Source organism: Salvia splendens, chromosome 2 (genome assembly GCF_004379255.2).
Source record: "Salvia splendens isolate huo1 chromosome 2, SspV2, whole genome shotgun sequence".
Classification (NCBI taxonomy): domain Eukaryota; kingdom Viridiplantae; phylum Streptophyta; class Magnoliopsida; order Lamiales; family Lamiaceae; genus Salvia; species Salvia splendens.
Window position 1 is genome coordinate 43,156,836 of NC_056033.1, and position 20,412 is coordinate 43,177,247.

Sequence of the window (20,412 nt, forward strand, 5' to 3'; positions counted from 1 at the left end):
AATGGGGGCAGGTTTGTATTGCTTGATCTGGAATTACAGCTTACAACACAGACTTGCTATATGGTATTTTTCTCTAGAGAACTTCTAACCCCTTTCTATCAGATCTAAGTTCTATTTATACATTGAACTAAGATCGTGGCTTACATCATCACTCTAGGTCGTGGAGGTCGTGTAGGTCATGGCCTAAGATCGTGGCTTGAGTTGACGCCACGTGGTAGTGGGTGTGTTGGAAGTTGTGGAAATCCTGCATGGGTCCACTAACTCCTTGTTCGGTCGAATACTGAGACCGAACTGCTTTGGTTGCCGATCTGAGAGTAGAGCTTGATGCCGACCTGAGAGCAGAGCTTGATTGGTTGGCTTTTACCGAGCTGTAGGCTGAGGCCGAACTCTTTGGTAATGCCGAACTCATCCGAACTCTTTGGTCATGCCGAACTCATACTCTTCCTTGGGCTTCGGGCTGATGGGCCGTCATTGCTGTTGGGCTTGTTTAGTCCGTACCCCATCATTTAGCATTACATGAAATATTATGTGTTGTTGAAGTTCTCCACGTTAATCACCTATGTATCAAACACTACCTATAAAAATGGATAATGCGTGTTAATATATAGTACAAACATGGAACGAAAAATGAATAAGACATACACATATTAAAACAAAAAAGGCCTTTGTCAAAATTAATACTACTATGAAAATTGCTTTCATAAAATAAAAGTCACTGTTATTAATAAAAGTCACAATGTCTTCCAAATAAATAATGACCCTTCTTATATTTAAAGTCAATGTTACAAATATTATTGTTGTATTGATAAAAGTTAATGTCTTAATATATAAATCGGAATCGTCGGTTCCGGTTTTATAGGAAGAGGAACCGGCCCTATATGGCCTTCCGAATTTAGATTACTACAATAGCTTATTAATTAATCACAATAATATTTTTTACTGCTTATTTTTAAGTGATAAAATATTTACTTTGTAAACTAGTACACATGATTGTCCTTAAAGCTAGTACTATCCCGTCTCATTCAAGATGTCCATAATCTTGAATGGCGCGGAGTTTTAAGAAAATTCATTTAGTGTACTAAAGTAGAGAGATGATATGTAATTGGGTGCTTTAACGAGGAGAGAAGATAGATGAATTTGTTTCTAAATATGTAAAGTGTACATCTTAAGTGAGACAAACTAAAAAAAGAAAGGTGGACATCTTGAGTGCGACAGATGAAATACTACTCTATTATACTCTCTCCGTTAATAGAGGCGTTTCTTTCGTTACGGAGATTAAGAATAGTGTGTTAAGTGGATAGTGAAAGTAAGAGAGAATAAACTCATAAAGTAAGAGAGAGTATTATTTGTTGCCAAAAATATATATGACTCAATTATCTTGAAAATTTTCAAAATAGAAAAATGACTCAATTAACATGGAACGGTGGGAACGGAGGGAGTAAATATATAGATAAGGGTTTTACAGACTATTCAATATTCACATTGACTGTATGACAAAATGCTTGCATAATTCAGTGGCTAAGGCGTCGAATATATTCTTAATAAAGTTTGATTTTATGCTAAATTCTCGATACATAATTAATAATTTCACTTATATGCAGAGCATAACTCTATGTTCACGTGGCCAAAATAAATTCCTTAATTATGATATTTTCCTTATACGTCATTTTATGCTGTAACATATAAATATATACATAACCAATACTTTTGTAAACATATTTTTTATATTTCTTGAAATTCTAAATTTTTTTATATTTGTTGAAATTCGATTAGAAATAAATGAGTCTTAGGGTGGATGGGAGAGGGGTTTTTTTTTCCTTTTGTTATATCATAAAAATGTATTGTTGGTGATTTAAATAATTATTCATTAATTGATGAAGTGGAGTAATTGTGAAAAATGATAGTACTATAAATAGGAAGTTGTTGAAGCCACGTCGCAGTTAGTTACTACTCCTTGAATCGAGTGAACAGACGCCTACATTTCCTACACAGCTAATTCTCACTCCTCTCTCTCTTCATTTTTTCTGCAAATATTATTTCTCCTCACATATTGGAGAAGACTCTCTGTTTACAGCGCATGCGCACTCCCATTTTTTCCATCCCTACTTTTATCCACACCGATCATTTCTCTTTTGCTACGGAAAATTTCCTCCACACATTTGAATAAATGGATGACGAGTTTGCCAAGCTTCTGCGCAGGATCAATCCGCCCAGGTTTGCTGTATATCTTTGTTTTAATGATTTCTTCGTTTGATTTTTATCGATTTCGACGTTTTCTACTGCATATGAATATTTCTAGGGCTTTTTTATAGCTTGATTGTACTCGTATCTGATTGGCGCCATCATGAATTTTTATTTTCCGTGAATCAATTATATCTGCAACTGCTGTGTTTCAATTTTTTTATCTTCGTAAATTTAGGTGATTTTCAATTGCGGTGAAGAGCTTGATAAAAGTAGAGGCATCGTGCTCCTTTGGTGGTTAGGTTATCACTGAGGAATTTAGTGCCGGTTATTATGGTAGTAGTTTTGAGATTTCCATGTCACACACACGCACATGAATTTGATTAGTGTTCTTTCTACAAACAATGTCATGGAATTTGGTGTAGGGATTCCATTTTTGTATTGATTTTCGTTGTCAAAATATGGATGCTGTATTTTAGCATTTTTTTAATGAAATACTTATGTGTTTGTATGAGGACTTAATTCTTGGTTTTTTGTTGCAGGGTTGTGATTGATAATGATGCTTGTGAGGATGCCACTCTAATACAGGCATGCTCCATCCCCTTGTCCCGTAGAGTTTGAGTTTTGACTTTCATACCAGGATAATGTTCATTCTTTCATTATAGTTATGCAATTTCTATAAATATTCTTATTGGTAGATGGTTTTATATTATTTAGGTTGATAGTGTCAATAAGCATGGAATCCTCCTTCAGGTGGTCCAAATTTTGACAGATTTGGATCTTGTGATTAAGAAAGCGTACATATCATCTGATGGTGGATGGTTTATGGATGGTAAGCTTCGTTTGTGACAGTTACTTTTTACACTACTAAGATTTCTGGAAGTTGGTAACAAGGGTGCTTTGGTATTCTGGACTCTATATAAGCTTCTAGTATTTCTTCATTTCAAGTTTTCAACGGTGTATCTAACACAATTTTGTACAGTGTTCAATGTGATTGATCAAAATGGAAACAAAATTAGAGATCAAGAGACCATCAGCTACATCCAAGAGGTATATATCGGTCCTTTTCGTTTTAAAGATTAAAACCTGAACCACTTTGTGGTGTGTCATTTCTCCAAATTAAGTTCTTAGAACTTTTTATTTTTTCCTATGTATAAAAAACAAAGAAACTCATCATGCATTGGTAGTGATTAGATCTTATAAGTGTTGAAGCACTTTTACATAATTTTCTGCATCCACTTGTGGTGCCGAGCTAAGCCTAAGCACACGAAATATATTTGGAACATGCGTTAGTCTAATTGGATTAAGAATAAGAAGAACTTTGCTGGATGTTCTGTTTTTGTCATTATTCTGTGGAACCATGATAAAGTATGTATATTCATGCATATTATATTTTGCTCATTGGTTCTGTCATCATTTGTTTTCTATTCTCATTTCCACTCAACCATCTGCAGAGACTTGAAAGCAGTGATGATTTGGTTGAACCTTCTTTGAAAGGACTGGTTGGATTGGTCCCTTCTGAAGAGCATACGTGCATTGAGCTAGCAGGAAGAGACAGGCCCGGTTTATTATCTGAAGTCTGTGCTGTCCTGACGGATCTCGAGTGCAATGTGGTGAATGCCGAGATATGGACGCACAATGAAAGAGCTGCAGCTGTGGTTCTTATCACTGACCATACCATGGGTTGTGCAATTGAAGATCCAAAGCGCCTAGCAGCGATAAAGGAGCTCTTGTGCAATGTTCTCAGGGGACACAGTGATCTGAATTCTGCAAAAATGACGCTTACACCACCTGGCGTCACCCACAGGCAACGAAGGTTACACCAGATCATGTTTGCTGACCGAGACTATGAAAAAGCTGACAACTTGATTTGTGGCAATGCTCATGCCACGAACTCCAGACCTCATGTAATTGTAACAGATTGTGCTGAAAAAGATTATACGGTCATCACCATGAGATCAAAAGATCGACCCAAGCTATTGTTTGACGTTATCTGCACTCTGACTGACATGCAGTATGTAGTCTTTCACGGGGTAGTCCACACAGGAAGAACGGAGGCATATCAGGTACAATTTCTTGTAAACGTGATTTTTGTGTTCATAAATAAACTGAGTAGTGGTTGCTCTGAGCAACATCTACTGACACTACTAAAGTCATTTATCGGGCAATATAGGAATACTATATTCGGCACATGGATGGGGTCCCTATTAGTTCAGAAGCTGAACGAGACCGTGTGATGCAATGTCTGGAAGCAGCCATTGAAAGGCGAGGAACTGAGGTACTGATATCGAGTGGAATGTGTCGAATGAGTAAACAGATTCTGATATTGTCTGCATTTTATCAGGGTCTAGAATTGGAACTGTGTGCTGAAGACAGAGTAGGACTTCTCTCCGACATCACCAGGATATTTAGGGAAAATGGTCTGTGCATCAAAAGAGCAGAGATCTCAACAAGGGGTGGGAAAGCAAGGGATACATTCTATGTCACGGATGTTACTGGCAGCCCCGTAGATCATAAGACTGTCGACTCTATCTGTGAACAGATTGGTGGTGGTGTTTTGCACGTCAAATGGGACATTAACTCTTCCCCAAAACCACAGCAGGAGAGCACAATTAGCTTCCTTTTAGGAAGCTTCTTCAGATCTCGAACCTTTTCCTCGTTTACGTGATTATAGATCCTCCTCTACTACCTTGAATCGAAATTCTTACTTTGCTGGGTTTCATGTTAGGGTCGATGGCGGAACATGGAAACATAAGAATAGTGTACATAGATGTTTTATGGCAATGGCCATGTTCCTCAGGTAGATGAAATCACACATACTGTCGATAGGTTAGGAAGAGGGTTGTGTAGCCTTGTACATGTAGTATTTATTAACTCTCTTCTGTTGAAGCTAAGGCTCTTGTAAGTATATAGATGCAAAATATGTACATATCCAAGAATGTAGAAGCCTTAAATGTTAATGAAAATGCTTCTTGTGACATGGTATATTTTATCAGTAAAACAAAGATGGATTTAGCTTTCTTCAAAATTTCGCTCATCACTTGGTAACATTAACAGTTACTACTACTACTACTACATTTGATATATTAGATAGGACAACATTGACAAATAAAATGAAATAAGCAAAAATTAGATAGTGTTACTGTATTAGACAGTTGGAAATGCCTACAATTAAACAGAAGTAGTATAGTATATTAAATTAGACATAAGAGTGGGAGATGAATAATCTGAAGCAACATTACACCCTTAACTTAGGAGTGTGAGGGCAGGGTAGGCCAAAGACCTTTTGATAGAAAGTTTTTGAGAGAAACAGCCAAGTTTTTAAGAGAGCAACCGAAATGGAAAAACAACTCATTTAACAAGAAATAGAGGGGGTATAAAACTAAACAAGCTGTAAAATAAAAATAATTAAATAACTAATCAAACGCTCGAGAAACGTAAGATTTATCCATGTAGATAGTCTGAAGGATAGGAGCTCCAAACAGAAGAAAAATAGATGCATTCGAAGAACAAAATTCAAGTCTGATGTTGGAAAAACGATAGCAGAATAAGAGATCTCTCATTGACACTATGACTAAGACAAGCAAAGACACAGGAACTACTTAAGTCATCCTCTGTGCAGCCTCCTTGGCAAGTACCCTTTCCTTCGCCTTGGTCTTGGCCTGTGACTTAGATCCCATGACACCACCTCCCCACTTCTTCCTTGTCTCATCGTACTTATCATTAAAGTTGGCCTGTAAACACAGCAGATGGAAAGGGTTAGGCCTCAAATTAAATAACCAAACTAGAAACACATCTATGATACAGTTGGACATAGCCAAAATACCTTGATGGCCTCAAGGATTTTGCTGAAATCCATCTTGTCCTCGTTCTTTACAGAGGTCAAGCACAGAACAGAGGCAGTTTTCTTGTGTACAATCTGCACAGCACAAAACAAAATCAAATTAGAAAAAAATGAACAAAAGTGAAATGCAAATTGAGAAGGTGGGTTGCAACTTACACTTCCCAATCGAGCCTTGCCCTTGACAATGCAGTATGGGATCTCCATCTTTCTGCACAAGGCAGGGAGCCACACAACAAGCTCAATAGGATCAACATCATGGGCGATCACAACCAGCTGGGCCTTGTTCTGTAAAGAAAGAACACATAAAATCAATGATAAAACACAACAGCAGAAGTCAGATGAACACAACAAATAGGATGAGGATGGACTTCAAACCTGCTCAATTAGGTATGTCACATGGTTCAAACCATATTTCACCACAATTGGCTTCTTAGTCTCGGGGGTTTTGCCCTCAGCCTCAGCTTGAGCTCTCTTCAAAAGCCTATCCTTCTTCTGAGCTCTATCCTCAGGTCTGTATTTGAGTATCATCTTGAATAGGCTAGTTGCTAATTCAAGCATAAAATCAATATACAGTGTCAGTCTATGCGATAAACTAATTTTAGATTAGATATGCAGAATCAAACTAAATACTCATAAATCAAGGTTGCTTCCATTCATTAGATAGCTAAATCTAACCTAAAATATTCTACAAACAAGAATTAAGTATAATTTTCCATCAGAAAATTCATCATTCTATAGGAATATATCCATACAAGTCATGACTGCATTGACCCATTAGATATTTAAACCTAATCCAGAATAGTCTAAAAACTAGATTACAGTTTTATATCGGAAAACCACTCATTCTACTGAAACAATAGTATATAACAACTTCTAAACATAACATACTATATAAACATTGCAAAACAGAGATGTAGCAGATAATTGAAAGGCATTCACGATAACAAACAAAAACTACCCAAAGCTAAAGAGCTAAAACGTAGAAAATCAGTATAAAAAAGATGTACCCAAATTCTTATCCAATGTTTTGGAGAATTGGTGAATTGGCGGTGGCACCTTCAAGCGCTGCTTGAGGATCATCTTCTTGCGCTGAATGCGCACGACTTGCGGCCATCTCACGAATCTGTGAAGGTCCTTCTTCGGCGGGAGAGCGCCGCCGATCCCGAACTGCTTCGGCCTCTTCTCGAAGAGTGGGTTGACCACTTTCTCAACCTTCTTCTTGGCGGCGACCGGAAGCTTAGCGCCCTTCTTTGGAGCCTGAAAATCAACATAGTTAGATTAACGGAGATGGATGTGTAGATGAATGGCGAGTGAGAATCGAATTTTGTTTACCATTTCTGTGCTGCTGCAGCTGCGTCTTCTTCTTCGACGAAATGAGAAGGGGTTTGCAATTGGACTGGAAACCCTAAATTTTATACTTGGTGAAAGCAAATGTGGATCTAGGGTTTATGCCAATATTGGGCCGAATTTGTAAACTATATTGGGCTCATTAATGGGTCGAAGCCCAACTACATTATATAAGACTAGTATTATTTGATTTTGTTTATAAAAAATACTCCATGATTTATAATGTAGGTTTTAGTTTTATTTAGTTATTATAATAGGTAATTAATCTTACTTAGTTTTTAAGTTATTTATTACTAGTATAATCATAAATTATGTACGTATATTACTTGAGTACAATACTGTTTATACATTATGATTTATGATAATAATTACTCAAAAACTTATACTTTGTGTTAATACTTTATACTTTAATTTCAATGTCAAATAAAATGACATCATTGTGACAAAATAAACGTTGTTTTGAATTCTACCAACTTATTTTCTATGTTTGAACAATATGATTTCTAGAGAAATGTTAGATAGCGCACTGTAAACTAATATTGAAACCATAATCTAAATAATTTGGTTGATTAGTTAACTAATAATCGATCGATTTAATTGATAACTAATGTACCGAATAAGCATCTCTACAGATAACCGATGTGCCCAGTAACCATCCCTTCTCATAAATGATTCAAAGTTCACTCATTTAAAGACAATTTATCCTATTAATCGTGTTGACATTTTAATTTAATCGTGTTGACATTTTTAATACATTGCATTAATGAGTTATCAAATTATTCACTCTGTTTCTTGTTAATAGACACATTTCTTTTCGGCACATAGATTAACAAGTGTGTTAAATGAATAGTGAATAAAGTAAGAGATAGGAAGAGATAATAAAATAAGAATGATAATTACTTTTAGTCAAAAATAAAAATGATTAAATTATATTAACAACTTTCCAAAATTAAAAGATGATTCTATTAACATGGACCGTAATTTAAGAAAATTAGCATTACTACCCCTAAAAATTATTGACTTTTTATTTGAAACAACAAATAAACGAAAATCTTACTCCCCTATATGTGTTTTGGAGTTCATATTTACACAATTGAATTTTAATTGAAACAAACATATAACAGAAAATGTCATTACTATTGAATAGTTTAGTGAAAAGAATCATTATTGTTACTTTGCTGAGTTTCAAAGCAAGAGAGTTTGGTGAAATCAGCAGAAAGTTTTGATTTTGCTGGTGTTCTGAGTGATATCAATGGATAGCCGGAACGTCGTCGTTTGCGACAACGGCACCGGTGTAATTGCCTTCATCTTCAACCACCTACACATCTCCGTTTATCGATCGATTATCCGTTTGCATTTATTTTTTATCACTTTCCTTTTCCGATCGATGCTGCATGTTTAGCTAAATCCGCAACACTTGTTTTTATCGAGTGCTGAAATTTTTTTTTTTGCCTGCTGATCTTTAATTATAGAATGATATTAGGTTTTCGAGGGCAATTTGAGGTCAATTAGCGATGCTAATAGGTTTTGTATGAATTGGTTGCAGTATGTAAAATGTGGATTTGCGGGGGATAATTTCCCAACATCTGTGTTCCCTTGTGTTGTTGGGAGGCCAATGCTTCGCTATGAAGAGTCTTTAATGGAACAAGAGTTCACGGTCAGCTTGTTGCCCTTTTGTTTCATCTACTTCTGGTATTTGTTATTTACAGTTTAGACGAATGCGTGTGTAGGTAACAGATCCACATAATTTAGATAAGGAAAAGCTGTAGCTTGATCCATTTAGGTACACGAAGTAAATGTTGGATAAGTTTTCTTCCAATTTATTAACTGTTGGACTTGGGACTCACGTTCAATGTGCAGTAAGATTGATCAATGTCTGTATGTTAACCTTTAATTCAAATAAGCTATCGAAGTTCGACTAGGAGCCAAAGAAAGGTTGGCCATTCCCATTTTTTATTTTGATGGGTACCACAAGGTTCTACTCAGCTGTTATTTGCTGGAAATATAGTCATGTAAAGTGCAATAGCTATCTAGGAATTGTAGCATTGGGATTTGGAAGTGGAATAAGTGGATTATTTATCATTTCCTACTCCCACAATCTCAATTCTATGGTTCAGAAGCAAGCTTTTAATTCATATCGTGATTCAGATGCCAACTCTTGTCGAGCTGCACCAACTTATCCATGACTATTGGCTTTTCGTATCTTTTCGAACAGGATACTCTTGTGGGTGATGCTTGTTTAAAGTGGCGGCATCAATTGGACATATCTTATCCTGTCAACAATGGAATCGTTCAAAATTGGGATGATATGGGACATGTGTGGGATCATGTATTTTCTAGCGAACTAAAGGTCATTTTTCCTCTATACCTCATTTAGATCACTATCTTTGATTAGAAGCGGGCAATATCATTTAAGATGGAACTGAATTTCACCTGCTCTTATCTGTCTGAAGGTAGATCCTACTGAATGTAAAATATTGCTTACTGATCCGCCTCTGAATCCATCTAAAAATCGTGAAAAGATGGTGAGCTGACATCTTAGAATGATGTGCTTATATTTGCTTCTTAATGTTCAATATTGACTAATCTATTTCCACATTATCTTTGTTTCAGGTTGAGGTTATGTTTGAGAAATACAAATTTCAAGGTGTTTTCATCCAAATCCAGGCTGTTTTAACCTTATACGCTCAAGGTGCTTACAGGAATAAATGGTTTTTAGATGTTTGTAGCTGAAGTTTCTAGTTTTAACTACTGAATCCAGGATATTGTAAATGGTCTGCCCTTTATAAAGGGATCATCTAATGATTTTGATGTCAAAATAGTCGTCTCAAATTTATAATTCCTTTTGGATATAAAAGTAATGTGCTTTTAATGTTTCTTGACCCGACTCAGGTTTGCTTACGGGACTTGTTATTGACTCTGGCGATGGAGTCACTCATGTGGTAATATGTTGTCCCTGTTCTGTACTTGTGATGTGAGTTGGAGGTGACAAAAGACACTTAATGAGTCCTCCGTTTTAAAAGAAATTGCAATGAGAATTATAGCATTGAAAAGTTGGTTCCAGTTTGATAGTGCCCGATCAAGTCAGAACTAGTTTAATCGTGTGAAGATCTAGAATCATGTGTGTTTATTTGGTCATGTTATACTCTTGAAAGTGATCTGTGAAACTTGTATCCCAGGTTCCAGTTGTTGATGGATACTCATTTCCCCATCTTACAAAACGAATGAACGTAGCTGGGCGCCACATAACATCATATCTTCTTGATTTGCTCATGAGAAGGGGGTATGTGTTCTTGAAATTTCACTACTCAGTTGTTGCATTATGTTGGGGATACTGGGCTATATGGCATTTTTCTCATTATTCGTTTTATCTCTGTGAAGGTATGCTATGAACAGAAATGCTGACTTTGAGACAGTGAGAAATATCAAAGAGAAGCTTTGTTATATAAGGTGAACTTGCCTTCACTTCTTTCAATGACGGCACACAGGTTTTAAAAATTTGCCTAGTTTCCTGCAGTTATGATTACAAAAGGGAGTATCAGTTGGGACTTGATACCACCATCCTCGTAAAAAATTATACTGTAAGTTGTTTTTGCAAATTCTTGTCATTTACCAAACTTATAGGATAACATGTATCATTGATGTTGATATACCTCTAATAATTAGCTCCCAGATGGAAGGGTCATTAAAGTTGGGAATGAGCGATTTCAAGCACCTGAGGCTCTATTCTCTCCCGTAAGTATGTTTCTGCCATTCCAAAGCATTATGAGTACTTTCTGATCCATGCTTTATGACTTTTATGCAAATAATCTATTTGTTGTAATTCATACAGGAGCTAATAGATGTCGAAGGAGATGGAATGGCTGACATGGTATTTCGTTGCATCCAGGAAATGGATATCGACAATAGGATGATGGTACCCATATTTCTTTTAATTGCAAGGTCTGCATTTTGCAGTTGATAGTGCAATTAGAATCATTTTCTTTTTGCAGCTCTACCAGCACATTGTCCTAAGCGGTGGAAGCACAATGTATCCTGGATTACCTAGTCGGTATATATCATATCCCTCTCCACTTTCAGCGACAAACTTGATCGTTTCATAAGCATATTTTATCGGGAAAGTCCATCAACTTAATGTTGGCGAGGACAACTTTTTGTGTGGGTTTATTGGTATAGATTATTAGCCTGAGATGCAAAGAGATTATCATGCTTTCTTATCTATACTAAAATGACAACTAGGCCTTTGCTCGTTATCTTTGCTTGTTAGATTCGTTGGACGTATTATGCTCATTATAAATAGCTTAAGTTAGCGCAGAATCTTGCTGGTTCTGGTGGATTTGATATTTATTAAGGGCTATGTTTTGTTTTTAATTCTCTTGAAACTCTTTTTACCTTGCTTAATTATGTCATATTATTACCAGCTTGGAGAAGGAATTATCGGAGCATTATCTTGATTCTGTGTTGAAGGGAAATAAGGACGGATTGAAGGTAAGTTGATACCAATTCTGCTTCTAAATTGATATCATTTTCAATGGAATATGACAAATTTAATCTCTTCTTCACTTCCCAACTCTCTCTGTCTCTCAACCTTCGTGTCGTTGATAAATTAATTAGAACAACTTAAGCACATTAGATTCTAACGTGCAGCATAATTAACGAGATTGTTATTTGCAAATAATACGAGGCTGAGTTGATCTCTTGAGAATTCCAAGGCTCAAACGCAATCCACTCCACATTGTTAAAATGTTGACGTTTAGATTAGTAAGCTCTAGATTGTTTGTACTACGCTAATTTCAAAGACCTGTGGTAATCACTCAATGCTTCTTGTTACTCTAAAATATAATAAGCGATAGTTTGTCATCTTGTAGTGGGTCACAAGGCTTTCACCATAACCAGTCAAGTCTACTATCTTGTTTGAGTTACTTTTGCTTCTTTTTTGTCTTGAACACGAGTCAGGTGATATTCTATTTATTGTTTGGCATAGAAACTAAGACTGCGTATAGAGGATCCACCACGAAGAAAGCATATGGTGTATCTTGGGGGCGCAGTTCTTGCCGGAATCATGAAGGTTCACATTATTTATCCTCTTCCACCAACACACACACTCTTTTATTTGGCTTTTCCAATTTTATAAATACATACTCCCTCCCTCTCAGCTAAGATAACACGTTTGTGTTTTGGAAAAATGATAATAAATAGTTAAAGTGGAGAGAAAGTAGAGTAACAGAGAGAATAATATAGAGGGGAGTCTCTTCTACATTATTTTCTCTCTTATTTTGCTTTAACTATTTATTATCATTTTTCTAAAAAAAAATGCTGAAGAAATGTATCATCTTAGCTGGAGCAGAGCAAGTAGTAAAAACTTGATATCGTGCAACACATTGCAGGATGCTCCAGAGTTCTGGATTAGCAGACAAGACTATTTGGAAGAGGGAGTTGCTTGTCTGAGCAAACTAGGCCAGGCATGAGATTCACCCCATCAGTTTCCCGAGTTGCAGTTTCGAAATTTCTATATATTAAGCTAGAAGTTAAGGTATTTTCATGTATGTATCCTTCACTGTGTTTTGGCTTCAATCAAATACTAGTATTTGTTATCAATAAAAATGAAATATGTGCTTATTTTGGATGTCCATTGTACAACATTATGCTCATTATTTCATGCCCTTTATATCAACTTAATAGTATTACTCTCTTCATCCCCAAAAAAATGTCTATGTTTTGGTCCACCTACCAAAATTAATCAATTTCAACCTTTAACCATGCACCAGGCTACTAATGATGTAGGTCCCACTATAATATTCAACTATTTTTTCTCTCCTATTTAACCAATTTTGCATTAGAATTTAGATTGTCCCCAAAATCTCTATTTTAAGGAAACAGAGTTTGTATCTTCTGTATTGGTGAACAAATTTGCGTTGTGCATTAGTTTAACGCAAAATAGGACATCAAGAGCAAACCTTAAATACATGTACATATTACTTGATATCTAAACAAACCAAACACTACATATAAAGATTGCACCAAACAGGAAATTCTAAAAATCATCCCTTATAATGTTCAAGTAGAGATATAAATCATAACCAAATTATTGATTCATTTCCCACACAGAGCAGTGTCTCTCTTGGATGGCCTATAACTCAATGCATTGAGGCTGTAAATGCACATATTGGCTCGTTTCGATTTGATTGAAATCTGGTCGGAAGTCGACTGAAACCCTGGGATGGCGCAGGCCTTAGACGACGTCGAGAGCAGAGTTGCTCGGCAAGTGCTTTTCACTGCTTTATCTCTAGCGCATTGAACCCCATCAACAGAAGGCACCTCAAGCCTATAAATACCATATTTATTTGTTGTTCTGTTCACTGAAAATGATATTTGCTCAGCAGTTCTAGGAGCAATTGCATTGAACATGCAATCTATTCTAACCTCAACTCCTGTCCCATAACAAAATAAAAAAATGAGTTATGATTGCAAGAAAATTGTCTCATTTATCACAAATCTCGCAAGTTCTTACCTAAATAGTAATTCACATTAAAACTAAATACAAAACCTAATGAATCCTAGTTTCAAGAAAGGTACGCATATATTATAGCTATAACTCATAGAAACAAAGGTTGCAAGAACTTGAATCAGTAAAAATACAATCCACTCAAACCAACTCGTCAAACAATTAACAAGAACACTTTCTCTCTCATCCCACAAAAATCCTGCAATTCCTCCTTTTTTTTTGTCTTTCCAAACAAAACCTAACTCATTCACATCAAACCTAAGGCAAAACCAAACACACCCTAAACTCAAAGAAGGTGCTTATATTGTACAGGTCAAGAATGACAAGTAAGAGTGTTCAAACTCTCTCTCATCTATCAGAAAACTTGCTAAATCCAGCTTAAATCATTCACATCAAAACTATACAACGACCTTAACCACGAAAGTTAAGGTTGCAAGAATGCTTTAAACTCAAGAACTTCAACTGAGAAATTATTCACAAAACATAAGAATACACGTTCTCTCTCACCCCACCCCCAAGAAAATAAAAATAAAAAAAATCTTGCAATCCCAACTCTTTTTCTTCCCAGAAAACAGAACCTAACTCATTCACATCAAAACTAAGACAAAGCCAAACACATCCTAAAACCCAATGAAAGAAGGTAAGCATACTATACAAGTCAAGAAAAAGAAGAAAGAAAGTTGGAACAATTGAAAAAGGGGGGAAATAGATGAAACCTGGTAAGAAGTAGCTATGTCTGGAGAAGGAGTTGTTGGAGCAGATGTCACAATAAACAATGCCCATCACAGTGATTTGGGGATTATTAATATTTGAGTGGGATTTAGCAGCTTCAAGTTGGAGGAGGAATGAAAAGAAACAAAATGCAAAGACTAATCTTGAGGCCATTGCAGCAGTGTTAATTGATGATGGATGAGATTTGACTTGAGGTTTTATTAGGAGCCTATGGCTACATTGTTATGAATTTCTCATGTTTGTGTGTGTAGATAATGAATGACAGTTGTGTTGGAGTAGCATCTCTCTCTCTTAAGCTTGTGGAGTTGCAGCACCTTTTTTTTCCTCTATGCATATAAAACAAGTGCATGTGAACTTCCTTTGGCTTGTTATGGAGCAGGTGTGTAGGAGAGAGAGAGAGAAAGATTTGATTGAGTGGATTGCAATTTTAATTACAATGCATACTTAGTAGGAGTATTTCTTTTGTTGCACTAAAAAGGCGATTCCGTCGCCTTGGCGGCCTCCGGCCCGACATCATATGAGGGGATTCAATCAGGGTACGCAGTAGCTCGTTAAGGAGGAGACCTTAACCCACTGGCGGCCAGAAGCTCATCTCCTAAGGCCTCACACTTGTGCCTGAGAGATAGAAGCAAATTTCTTTTATTTTTATAAATTAAGAGCTCGGATCAATAATACTTCCTCTTTTCCCTAAAAATACAGGATTTGATGCCGAAATTTTAATGTACTTAGTAAAAAATTGCTAAAGCTGACTATTTTCAGAAACAGAGAGAATAATTTATTTGGAACTAGACATTTAATGAATTGATTATCACAGTCAGAGGTGATCATGATTGTAGAAAATTACATGTACTATTATTTTCAGAAACAGAGAGAATAATTTATTTGGAACTAGACATTTAATGAATTGATTATCACAGTCAGAGGTGATCATGATTGTAGAAAATTCATGTCCTATCATTTTGGTTTAAGTATACTATTTATCTTATTTAGAATTTACTATAACTCACCCCTGTTACTTGATAATAATATTACACAAAATGTTAGTAGTATAATAGTATTATCTACAATAGAAAAAAACTTTAAATATGTAAAATCCATATTACACTATCATATTATAATTATTACATAATCAAATAATTTTTTAAAACTAGGAGGTTCCAAATTAAAAATGAAGACGTGTAATTATAAATATCGACACACACACACACACACACACATACATACACATGTATATAAGCAGGGACGGAACTAGAAATCCAAATAAGCTGGTGCTAAAATTTTTAAAATAATATATATATTTAAAATAGTATTTCAAAAAATCTTACCTATCCTACTTATTTTTATAAATTTATAAAATGATAAAACGCAAATAAATAATGAAGTTTAAATGCAAAAATATTTTTATATGTGATAATATTCATTCAAATTATGAAGTTTAGTACTCCATTTGTCCCGTGTTACTTGCACTTTTGTATTTTGGCTCGTACCAAACTACTTACACTATTTCTATTTTAACTAAGAATTAGAGTATTTAATTAATATATTTATGTTGGTTAAGTGTTCATTTATTTAGTGATCACTCATTATATTTAAAATACTAATTTAATCATATTAAAAAATAATCCAAAGTTTATGGCCTAAAATAAAAAGTGCAACTAATATGAGACAGAAGTAGTAATATTTGGAAAGTTATATAACATTAATTTGAATATTAAATCACAAAATTACAATTTTTCTTAATTACTACCACATTAGTATAATAAATGTCTACATTTTATGACTTTGTTTACGTAAATGAGACAATTGAGAACAATCAAAATTTCGTGATTTAATATTTTAACAGATTAACTAAAATTGGACCAAATTTCATAATTTAAATAACTATTAGTAACATTTTTTTATATTAAAACATAAATATTAAACTAAATGCAAGATAAATAGCACACAACATTATTCCTCCAATAAAAATGTATATTGATAAATCTCTAAAAACACACCATTAGAGTTATATTATAATGTACTCCATAATAAAATAAAATGGGCCCTACTGCTGCCAACTGTAAAGTAAATGAGAGTAATTAATTTTCTAACTCCTTCCCCTTCCTCTCATCACTACATAAAAACTGAAAGTGCAGACACCGGCAGCGTCCTCCGGCCATGGTGTGATGGTGGGGTTCTGAGACCGGCGCCGGCCAAGCCCCCGCTAGAGCGGTGGCTTGGCTCATGCTAGGTCCGTCCCTGTATATAAGTATATGGAGTAGTATATGTTTGGGTGTATCCGTGTATATATCTATAGGTTGGGTGCACACTGCACATACTTATCTCAAAATTCAATGCTTCTTCTCAGAAAATTTATTACACTGAAATTAAGGAGTTGAATTCATTCAACATCCCCTGTCCCTATTTTTGTCCCCCACCCAAAACAGAGATTCATATCTTCCATTATAAGTATTCATTTAAGTCCTCTTATGACCCTACAACTTAGTTCCCCCTTTAATTTTACTACACGAACTTTTAGAAAAATGCATATAATGGAGTATTTATAACAACCATAATTGAAATTTAAATGTTATATTTTGTCATTATTTAGAAACCACATAATTCATATGTAATGTTAATATTGTCACGCAATTTTGATTATGAAACAAAGCTAAGTTATGGGACATCTCAAATAAATAAAGAATTAGTTTCACATAAGGGAGGGATTATGATTGTAAATTGTTGTACTTATATTTTAGAATGTGACAAAACTAATGAATTTCATCGAATATCATAAATAAAATGGATTATTGGTTGGTTGCATTGCGAATATCCATCGCAAAAGTCTTTTTCGAAATTATAAATATAAAGTCTTTATATTTATATTTATATTTATATTTATATTTATATTATATTTATATTTATATTTATATTTATATTTATATTTATAATATGGGAGTGACAGTAACAACAAAAGAAATACTGAATCAAACACTGATCAAGAACTTGAAGATAAGTATTGGAGGGAAGAACCCAAAGATGTTGTATTCTCATGGAGTAGTATGTAAAAGTTCTGCACCTACACATGTACAAGCAGCAAATTTTTATAGAAACAAGCATACATGACAAACAACTCTTACACATAAATGCTCTCAAAACACACACTGAATTATGAGCATTGTACTGTTTACAAATTATTGTGTGGTTGAATCAAACTTCCACTCTCACAAGATGGAACACGAACATACATTCTTCTTTGGAGTCTCGTCGACCTTCTTCTCTGTTAAACACAATGGGAACTTTCAGCAACTATTTTGGGGAAAGAGGATATTGAGGACTAAATGATAGTAGAATCACTGTGAAATGAGATTAATTTTATTTTCACAGGAAAATTGTATAGGAAATCCAGACAAGACTACTGACGTTAGATTCCAGCATATGGCAGGATTATAATGATCCTTACAATGAAGATGCATTGCATTGTTTCTATTGTAAAAGACCAATTAACCCAAACTCATACCCTCAGTCGGCCATATAATGTGATTCTCATTGCTATAGGAAGTGCAATGCTCGGCTACATGTTTATGATGTATATTCCTTCTATGTATGTTTGTGCATCAACTATGCTATCATAAATAGGAAAAGGAAAAAAACAATAAACAATTGAGGGTCTGTGTTGTGATGAATTTATTTAGGAAATGATTATTTAGAAAGAAAAACAGGTGGAAAATAGATGAATAAAAGGAGAAAATTCCCAGGTTTTATAGCCATATTTTATGCACAAATATGCATAGAAGGAATATACTTGTTATATCATAAAAGTGTACTCACTACTGTAATAGATTGGAATGGATTGAGCATTGCAATTCGTGTAGCAACTAGCAATGATAATCACCATATGTGGACGAATGAGGGTATGAGTTCGGGTTGGTAGGTCTTTTACAATAGGAATAGTGTATATTCATTTTAAGGATCCTTCTAATCCACCAGTTTCGCATGATAAAAATTTTGCTAAAATCTTTTTAGGTGATAAAAATAATCTGCGGCTTCGAGACATCCTTAGTTTTTATCCAACAAAGTAAACATTGGATCAGACTGGAATTTTTGTTCATTTATCCTATCCAGGTTAATCATGCAAAGTAAACGCGGGGTCTAATTGGCTAAATTCTTCTATACTAGTATACGGCATTTATCTTTAACGACATATCTATCATTATCCTACACCACGACCGGGATATATTCATATTATTCAACCTTCAAACATGCCAAAAATTTCAAAATCCACATAGACTGCATGCTTCTTTTCTCAGTGTCCAAGTATTCCCTAGATCCAACCATCCCCTGTCCTCGACTCCCATTTTTAGGAGTTTTAGTCAATGTAATAGCTATATTTGTAATGTGATCATCATTCCAACTTGTGTGATAAGCAAAGTACTGAATGCATACAAATTTATGCTGAAACCATAGATTTACTTTCGAGCATAGTATCTTATTCAAGAAACCTATGTGCAAAAGATTACAGCTCCACATGACTAAAAGCTCAAAATCTACGAGTTAAAACATTGTAGGCAAAATTAAGTATGCAGGAAATATGAAGACAATTAGAGTGTCTGAACTTATGAATTATGACTAACAATCAGGTTTGCATCATAACAAATAAGTAAAAAAGTTACCCGTCTTAGCTTTTGCTACCGATGGCTGTACAACAGCGTGCATGGTGATAACTCCATTAGGCAGCTCTCCGAATGGCATCTTGCACTGTGCAACGGTCTTGTTATTCTCCAAAATTTTCCCAGCACTTATTAATTTCACATCATTTGCTGCTTTTGGGGTAACTTTCTTATCTGATAATAAGCAAAACTGCTCCAATTACATTACATTTATGGTTAACGTATGCATTAAACTAATACAAGTCTCTGAAACTCAATTTCCTCATGTGCTCGAAAACCACAACTTCATTCGTTCACACAAATTCTGGAGCTACTAATACATTCTTACAATCATATGAATCCTGGAGCTACTCCCTAATAACATTTCAATAAATTTTACCACATTTTAGCATAAATCAAAGGGCATTTAATCATAATGGCATAAACTTATACAAGTCTTTGAAAGTTGAAACTCAATTCCTCATGTGCTCGAAAACCACAACTTCATTTAAAATTGCCCTGCTTTAGATTCTTATAAACACACAAATTCTTAACATTTCAGTAATTTTTACCATTTACGCATAAAATTCACCGAGCGTTTAATCATAAGTTATTTAATCAATGGGCATAGACTCAAAACATATTTTTTATAACTACTAAAACGATTAGAGATAAACTTTCTTCAATATTTACTATGTTCCCTCAATCAAATGCACAAAAGGAAAATTGAACATAGAAGACAACAAAATCAAATGAAACAAGCTCATGTTGTAGCTCCAAAATTCAAAGAGAGCATAAAAATTGAAGAGTTAAGCTAACCTTTAGGCCACTCTGCGACAACTCTTTCCTTCAGCATAGCAACAGTCGACGCCGGCGAATATCGGAACGGACCGATGTCTGATCCATCGTACAGCCTGAATTTCAGCTCTACCAAATCCTCCTCCGGCATTTGCTTTCTCCAATATCCTCACAATTGGAGGTGGCAACCGAAATTGATCGAAATTGAGGAACCCTAGAACAGATGTTGAGGAATTATGCAGTGGATTCTCCACTTCTTTTTTTCGGTTTTCAAGTTGTATTCCCATAGGGGTTGGGTTTATCAGTTTTCATTTCCCTTTTTTGTTTTTAAGTTTTATTTTCTTATATTTTCCAAAAATAAGATCATCATGCGGCAA

The 20,412-nt window shown here is 34.9% G+C and overlaps 5 protein-coding genes across 6 annotated transcripts; 2 read left to right on the top strand and 3 right to left on the bottom strand.

Moving 5' to 3' along the window:
* Window positions 1–1,959: 1,959 nt before the first annotated feature.
* LOC121793039 (ACT domain-containing protein ACR6-like) lies at window positions 1,960–5,159 on the top strand. Of its 2 annotated transcripts, XM_042191232.1 has the most exons (8): window positions 1,960–2,214; window positions 2,420–2,517; window positions 2,724–2,769; window positions 2,899–3,013; window positions 3,164–3,231; window positions 3,636–4,247; window positions 4,355–4,459; window positions 4,526–5,159. In XM_042191232.1, the coding sequence occupies exons 4-8, from the start codon at window positions 3,007–3,009 to the stop codon at window positions 4,847–4,849; spliced, it is 1,116 nt and encodes a 371-aa protein (XP_042047166.1). In that variant the 5' UTR covers window positions 1,960–2,214; window positions 2,420–2,517; window positions 2,724–2,769; window positions 2,899–3,006; the 3' UTR covers window positions 4,850–5,159. The 2 variants fall into 2 exon arrangements, with proteins under 2 accessions (XP_042047166.1, XP_042047165.1); XM_042191231.1 differs by lacking the exon at window positions 2,420–2,517.
* A 414-nt stretch (window positions 5,160–5,573) lies between these two features.
* LOC121793041 (60S ribosomal protein L7a-2) lies at window positions 5,574–7,452 on the bottom strand. Its single transcript, XM_042191233.1, has 6 exons — window positions 7,358–7,452; window positions 7,033–7,282; window positions 6,401–6,570; window positions 6,182–6,310; window positions 6,008–6,100; window positions 5,574–5,915 (listed from the first exon to the last, which is right to left on the bottom strand). The coding sequence occupies exons 1-6, from the start codon at window positions 7,358–7,360 to the stop codon at window positions 5,784–5,786; spliced, it is 777 nt and encodes a 258-aa protein (XP_042047167.1). The 5' UTR covers window positions 7,361–7,452; the 3' UTR covers window positions 5,574–5,783.
* A 1,012-nt stretch (window positions 7,453–8,464) lies between these two features.
* Window positions 8,465–12,998, top strand: LOC121767639 (actin-related protein 2-like). The gene is made up of 15 exons (XM_042163968.1): window positions 8,465–8,666; window positions 8,919–9,029; window positions 9,588–9,722; window positions 9,826–9,897; window positions 9,986–10,064; window positions 10,265–10,314; window positions 10,552–10,655; window positions 10,754–10,822; window positions 10,890–10,953; window positions 11,039–11,107; window positions 11,205–11,288; window positions 11,365–11,423; window positions 11,794–11,860; window positions 12,357–12,440; window positions 12,760–12,998. Exons 1-15 carry the CDS (start codon window positions 8,625–8,627, stop codon window positions 12,838–12,840), a joined length of 1,170 nt encoding a protein of 389 aa, XP_042019902.1. The 5' UTR covers window positions 8,465–8,624; the 3' UTR covers window positions 12,841–12,998.
* Window positions 12,999–13,269: 271 nt separating this feature from the next.
* Window positions 13,270–14,946, bottom strand: LOC121767651. Its single transcript, XM_042163981.1, has 2 exons — window positions 14,594–14,946; window positions 13,270–13,803 (listed from the first exon to the last, which is right to left on the bottom strand). Exons 1-2 carry the CDS (start codon window positions 14,760–14,762, stop codon window positions 13,466–13,468), a joined length of 507 nt encoding a protein of 168 aa, XP_042019915.1. The 5' UTR covers window positions 14,763–14,946; the 3' UTR covers window positions 13,270–13,465.
* Window positions 14,947–17,607: 2,661 nt separating this feature from the next.
* LOC121793043 (membrane-anchored ubiquitin-fold protein 4-like) lies at window positions 17,608–20,392 on the bottom strand. The gene is made up of 3 exons (XM_042191239.1): window positions 20,057–20,392; window positions 19,262–19,432; window positions 17,608–17,868 (listed from the first exon to the last, which is right to left on the bottom strand). The coding sequence occupies exons 1-3, from the start codon at window positions 20,184–20,186 to the stop codon at window positions 17,813–17,815; spliced, it is 357 nt and encodes a 118-aa protein (XP_042047173.1). The 5' UTR covers window positions 20,187–20,392; the 3' UTR covers window positions 17,608–17,812.
* Window positions 20,393–20,412: the final 20 nt, after the last annotated feature.